The following is a 7631-nucleotide window of genomic DNA, read 5'->3' on the forward strand; positions in this document are numbered from 1 at the left end:
CATTTTTTAGGTCATTCATTTGGCCACTATTTACACTTACATTTTTTGGCAGATTGTTTTATCCAAAGCGATTAACATTGCATTCAAGGACTTTATCAATTCATTCCTTGGGAATCAAATCCATACAGCCAAGTATGGTGACCCATACTCAGAATTCGTGCTCTGCATTTAACCCATCCAAAGTTCACACACACACACACACACACACACACACACACAGCAGTGAACACACACCTGGAGCAGTAGGCAGCCATTTATGCTGCAGCACACGTGGAGCAGTTGGGAGTTCGGTGCCTTGCTCAAGGGCACCTCAGTCGTGGTATTGCCGGCCCGAGACTCGAACCTACAACCTTAGGGTTAGGAGTCAAGCTCTCTAACCATTAGGCCACGACTTCCCCTACTTATGATAGCATTGCCATAGCATTGCTAGCGCCATGCTTTGCTGTTTGATCTATATTTATAAATATCATGTGCTCTAATTTCTCTGTTGGCACCTAAAGCAATACACCTACAACACTAAAATTGTGGCTAAGCTCGTGGCTGGTTAAGCAGGAAGCTGCTGCTTTGATCATTTGATCAGTCAACTACAATCGTTATTGTGTTCTCAAGCAAGATATAAAGTAATCAAAATTGCATTTATATATATTTATTTTTATTGTGCATGATTCATCAATGCATGTGAAGAAAAAAGCTGTTATCAAAATGTGATGATATCTTTGCCTCTGAAACAATTGTTCCTTTCAACTGATGTCACCCTGGCCATGCTGGTTTGAAAAACAAGTGTTAGTATTGGTGTATCTCCTCTAATTTATCATTTATGTCAATCGTAAATTAATTTAATCTTAATCTGACCGTATAGTGTCATCAGCTGTTAGTTGTGGTGAATCTGAAGTTGCTTGACGAGCTTGCATGTTAGTGTTGTGTGTGTACAGTGTATTATGAGTGTAATGCTTCATTATGCTTCATATGTTTGTGTAACTCACACTCTTAAACCACTAAATGATCCTCCTCCGGAAGAGATCTGAAAGTGTGAAGGCTTTTTTTGTTTTCTTGGTAGAGTGAAAAATAGCCTATTTCCTCTCTGCCTGATATAGCAATTTGCACTCTAGTATTCACACCGAGGCTTCCAGTCCTGTAAGTACAATGGTATCAGGTGGAGGATTCTTTTACATCTCTCTTGAAGTGCTCATTGCAGTGGGATGCTGTCTGGGCAATATGTTGGTGATCTGGGCCGTGTGGAAAAGTGGAGCCCTGAACAAACCCACTTTCTGCTTGATCGTGTCTCTGGCGGTGGCTGATTTTCTGGTTGGGGCCGTGGCAATTCCTCTGGCTGTTATTGTGGACATCCACATCAAAATCCCTTTCCACGCCTGTCTCTTCATCTGTTGTTTTCTCATCGTGCCGCTGCAAGCGTCAGTGCTCACCCTCCTGGCTATTGCTGTGGACCAATGTCTGCGGGTTTGTATCCCTTTCAGGTGAGTCGGCTTCCAGAGGGCTTTGAAATGACATGAGCAATGGGCTTTAATGCGTTTCAAGTTTGTTGAAAGCAAAAGCGAAATATTTAAGATTCTGTACTACCTTTTAGATTAAAAAATTCAAATACATAATCAAATAAAGCTCATTGATCATGTCAGCTCTTGTGCAGATTGGGTGCTTCTCATTTCATATTTGTGCATCCTCATCTCCTTTCCTTGTGTCTTAGCTCCACCCCTCTATGGTGGATATGAGGGATGGATGCATGAAAAAAAATGAGGACAGTGGAATCAAAGGAACAATTGTTTGTACATTGGAATATTCTTGACCACTCAAGCATCACTTCATCAGCTGCACTAAAGGGAACTGCCCTTATGTTTTTAAAGTTTATTTATGACATTCGTAATTACTATTAATAAAGCAAGATGCCCTGTTGAAATATGACATGTATGGTTTATTTAAACTGCAAAGGTAAAATTTAAATTATCACTACAGATGTGAAGGGGGAGGAGAATTTATATGTGCATCAGGTTTTTCACCAAAAAAGACTTCCGCATAGGATACACCCTTGTATCCTCGCTCATACTTCCTCTTTAAAATTTTGTTTTCACGCTTGCTATTTTTTTTTTTTATCTGTGACTGCAATACATTTGGCAGGAATTTGATCCCATAGAAGGTGTTGTTGTTTATTAAATATTTGGTAAGACTTTCTATGAAGCCTGTATTTATAATACATTATAAGGGTATTCTTAAGGCATTATAATAATAAAAAACCTTATAATATGTTCATATCATCTCATGAATATTCATAAGAACAGTTTTAATATAATATTTACTTATTTGTGGTTATAGCTTTTAAGAGTATGATGATTTATAACACAATGAAGACGTTGCATCAACTTTTAACTCTGCAACTACATATCAACTAGCGGTCATTAGAGTATTAATATGTCTGCTACTGTAAATATATGATAACACTTTATTTTGATGGTCAACCAACAGATAAACTGACTATAAGTGTCTTTGCAAGTACATCAACTTATCCTACCATACTAGATTCCACCATTCTTGAGCATACTAATATAATAGCTGCTTATAGTCGATTGATTAAGGGTAACCATATAAAACATTGCATTTTTTTTCAGTTGGAGTATTAAGCTCACATCAATTAATTAACATTAGCTCCACAGGAAACATTCTAATACACTCAACATCTAACCACTCACAAGCTGTAGTAAGATACTGTGCAGATCTTAAATAAACAATATCTAGATATGATACAGTCCATTATACTGTAAATGAAGTAGATTTAATATGTTGTTCATTGTGTGTTATAAATAATTATACTCTTAAACTTATAACCACAGATACGTAAGTATTATAATATTCATTATAATGCCTTAAGAATACCCTTATAATGTATTATAAATACAGGCTTTATAGAAAGTGTATCAAATATTGTTATTCAATAAATAATATTTTATACAAATAATAGTAGTATTTACTAACACCATTTCGTTTTGGGAAACTGTGTGTGTTTGTTCGTGTGGCTGATTTTAGTTACATTATTTTGCCATTAGACAGTGGCAAGAGTGTGTTACCAAGTGTGCCTCACAAGTGCTGAAAAGTGAAGCCAAAACATTTCGATTGCCCCTAGGTGGCTGGTCCCAGTCAAAGTCCCTTTAAAGGAATCATGAAATGTAACGCCCCTTTCCCTAATCGCGAGCTTCATCTTTTAAAATAAATGTAAAGACTTAATAGGTAATAGTTAATAATAGTTAATAATGTACTTAGTTTTACCATCAGTTCAAGCCCGAAAGGGGAACAGAGTCGCGTGACAGACACAGTGATAAAGCTCCTATGTGTTTGCAGTATACAAGCCACGGACGGTTAAGACAGCTGACTCCACTGTGCACACACACACACACACACATACACACGACACACAAAACTCTGCATTTGAACACTCAGTAGCAAATACTTAAACTAAAAACAAAACATACTTACAGAAGCTGATTCAGAAGCGCCAGATTGTCGTAGCAAAGTCAGAATTACCTCCTCTCCTAGGTTCATGAAACGGTCGTCCATAAAATGCGTTGCTGTTCTATTGTAAGTAATCTTAAAGATTCCTAAATGCATCTACTTTCGGAAGGCCAAATAAAGTGTTTTGCTTTCGCCTAGATACACACAGCATCTCCCTGACATGCTGCTTATACACTAACAGTGTTACTGAAACCACGCCTTCTTTCTTTGCATGAACATTTGGGCGGCATTACGCAAATATTTCCACATAGTGATGTAGAGATGTGGGGGCGTGTTTGAACGAGCCGTTTTAGGGGGCATGGCAGAGTCTTAACTTTTATAAAGATTATCTCTTTGGATTTGAGACTTTAGTCTTTGCAACTTTACAGATCTTCTTCATGCACCAAGAGCTTGTAACACTTCAAAGAGAAAGGAAAAATTTTAAATGTAAATTAAACGCAAATTCAGGTCCCTAATCAGGACAGGATGTCAGCGCCCTATTTGGAAACTGGCGGCTGCACTTTTCTTCAGTGGAAGAGAGTGAATGTGTGTCATCTGTCTTTTTTACAGTCTATGGTTTTTATGAGTCAGCAGTGAAGGCTTTAATGTTGAAAGAGACTGTTGTAAACAAGGAAGTTATTTTTAATTTCAGCAGCATATTAAGATGCAGCCAACAAATGTATTGAGCAGCGCTGTCATCGGAAATCACTCTTAACAGATGAAAGGATAGTACGACAAAGATATTTCCTCAGCTTACATTCAAACTAATGTTTTATTGTGAATATGAGATTTAGCTAAAGAATGAATGCTGTGTCAGAGTCAATCTCTCTCTTATAATACTCTACTACACATACAGCACTGCTTTTAATACAGTAATACAATAAGTTTTTAATGAAGCAACTCAGCGTTCCTTCGTTACTAGTTCTAAAGTGATCTTTTGGAATTAGTAACGGAGCTTGGGCTCAGCTGTTGAACTGTCAACTTTAGATTTGAATCCGTGTTGGAATGAAGTAGTTCTACACAAAAGAGGGTTTTTAAAGACACTCTGTTTTTGTTTCTTATGTATTTACACACTCATGCCATCAAACTGTTGTATCATAGCCGTGCTGATATACAGCCATATCTCATGACTATTCCTGTGATATTGCTCATTTATATTATATTATATTATATTATATTATATTATATTATATTATATTATATTATATTATATTATATTATATTATATTATATTGTATTATATTGGAGAGGGGACACATTCAAAAATTTGAAACAACATTGGAGATATGGAATTTTCTTCATTTAAACCTGGAAAGGGACAGTTTTAGAATTTTGAAACATTTAAAAAATCTGTGAAATTAAGAAGAAATATTTAAGATTCTCTGCTATCTTTAGATCAAATAATCAAATAAATGATTAAATAATCATTTATAAATAAATAAATAAATAAATTCATCATGTCAACTCCTTTGTGCAGATTGTCTTGCTTTGAAGCTAAAGACTTTTCATACAATTTCTATGCTTGTAATGAAAAATATTTAATTATTGTATGTATATTGTAAGTATAATGTATTTATTGAAATATTTTTAATAATTTATTATAACGTGAAATAGAAGCATTTTCAGATCCTAATGCAAAATGACATTTGCAACATTCGGTGCAATGTTAATTTTAAGAAATACTGTACAAAATTGGTTTTGACGCACTCCTTTGCTCTACAGGTACAAGTCTACAGTCACCAAGAAGCGCTCATGGTTCCTCGCCGCTGTGTGCTGGATACTGGCATCTTTACTGGGCTTCTTACCCATGTTTGGATGGTACAACCATGACACACTGACACGTTACAACTCCACCTCCATAGACTGTCAGTTCATTGCTGTCATTCCCATTACATACCTGATCCACTTTATCTTTGAGGGCTGTTTTCTTCCTCCGTTGGCAGTCATGATCGCTTTGTACTGCTACATCTTTTTAAAAATTAGAAGTGGAAGAGCAGTTATGTCAGCTGAAACCAGTACATATAAACAAAAGGAGCACCAACTGGCTACGTCTCTGGTTTTAGTCTTGGCTCTTTTTATTGTTTGCTGGCTGCCGTTACACACGATAAAATCCATCACATACTATAACCAGAGTATACATGTACCGCCCATTGCTTTGTACTTTGGCATTCTCCTCTCTCATGCCAACTCGATGGTAAACCCTGTCGTGTACGCCTTCAAAATCGCTAAGATAAAGCGGGAGTACTGGAAGATTTGGAGGAGGGTGATTGGTCAACAGCAGCAGGCAGATACAAACAGCAGCAGGACTCCTGCTAGTAATACCACTGACAGCCATGATGGACGAGTTCATGTGAAAACCAGTCCACAGGAGGAGCCAATGACATGACTCCACAGTACAATAAATACAGACTAAAGAAACACACACACACACACACACACACACACAGCATGTATATATGTATGTATTAGTGCTGTCAACCGATTAATCGCATCAAAAATAAAAGTTTTTGTTCATGTAATATATGTATTTGTACTGTGTATTTTTATGTATATATAAATACACACACATACATGTATATATTTAAGAAAAATATGTTTGTATATTAAACATATTTATATATAATATAAATTATATAAATATACACATGTAAATACATAATAAATATTTTAAAAATAAAAATATGTGTGTGTATTTATATACACACATATATTACATAAACAAAAACTTTTATTTTGGATGTGATTAATCGGTTGACAGCACTAATATATATATATATATAATCACTTTTTTCAAATTAAACCTTTCTAATCTTACTTCAGGTTGCAGTTACACTTGTTTGTTTGCACCTAAAAACACCACAAAGTCTGAGAGTAACTAGTTAACAAAGTCCCTTTCAAGTATATATCTATAGTATTTGGTAGTTAACTGAGTAACTGTATGAGGTCTCTGGCTGAATGTGGATAAAAGTGCACATGTATGTGTAGTTCAGTGCACAATAATATGTCTGTACAATATTACAAATATTAGCCTGCAGTGATGTACAAACCCGTTTCCAAAAAAGTTGGGACACTGTACAAATTGTGAGTAAAAAATGAATGGAATAATTTACAAATCTCATAAACTTATAATTTATTCATGATAGAATATAGATAACATATCAAATGTTGAAAGTGAGACATTTTGAAATGTCATGCCAAATATCGGCTCATTTTGGACTTCATGAGACCTACACATTCCAAAAAAGTTGGGACAGGTAGCAATAAGAGGCCAGAAAAGTTAAATGTACATATAAGGAACAGCTGGAGGAACAATTTGCAACTTATTAGGTCAACTGGCAACATGATTGGGTATGAAAAGAGCCTCTCAGAGTGGCAGTGTCTCTCAGAAGTCAAGATGGGCAGAGGATCACCAATTCCCCCAATACTGCAGCGAAAAATTAGTGGAGCAATATCAGAAAGGAGTTTCTCAGAGAAAAATTGCAAAGAGTTTGAAGTTATTATCATCTACAGTGCATAATATGATCCAAAGATTCAGAGAATCTGGAACAATCTCTGTGCGTAAGGGTCAAGGCTGGAAAACCATACTAGATGCCCGTGATCTTCGGACCCTTAGACGGCACTGCATCACTGTAATGGAAATCACAACATGGGCTCAGGAATACTGAGTACAGGAACACAATCCACCATGCCATTCGCCGTTGCCGGCTTAAACTCTATAGGTCAAAAAAGAAGCCATATCTAAACATGACCCAGAAGCGCAGGCGTTTTCTCTGGGCCAAGGCTCATTTAAAATGGACTGTGGCAAAGTGAAAAACTGTTCTGTGGTCAGACGAATCATAATTTGAAGTTCTTTTTGGAAAACTGGGACGCCATGTCATCTGGCCTAAAGAGGACAAGGACAACCCAAGTTGTTATCAGCACTCAGTTCAGAAGCCTGCATCTCTGATGGTATGGGGTTGCATGAGTGCGTGTGGCATGGGCAGCTTACACATCTGGAAAGGCACCATCAATGCTGAAAGGTATATCCAAGCTCTAGAACAACATATGCTCCCATCCAGACGTCGTCTCTTTCAGGGAAGACCTTGCATTTTGTATGATGACAATGCCAGACCACATATTGCATCAATTACAACATC

The 7631-nt window shown here is 36.5% G+C and overlaps 1 protein-coding gene across 1 annotated transcript; it reads left to right on the top strand.

Moving 5' to 3' along the window:
- Positions 1-1027: 1027 nt before the first annotated feature.
- On the top strand, positions 1028-5973 carry LOC109073748 (adenosine receptor A3-like). Its single transcript, XM_042725198.1, has 2 exons — positions 1028-1475; positions 5218-5973. Exons 1-2 carry the CDS (start codon positions 1144-1146, stop codon positions 5879-5881), a joined length of 996 nt encoding a protein of 331 aa, XP_042581132.1. The 5' UTR covers positions 1028-1143; the 3' UTR covers positions 5882-5973.
- The last annotated feature ends 1658 nt before the right edge of the window (positions 5974-7631 follow it).

This window comes from Cyprinus carpio, chromosome B6, assembly GCF_018340385.1.
Source record: "Cyprinus carpio isolate SPL01 chromosome B6, ASM1834038v1, whole genome shotgun sequence".
NCBI lineage: Eukaryota > Metazoa > Chordata > Actinopteri > Cypriniformes > Cyprinidae > Cyprinus > Cyprinus carpio.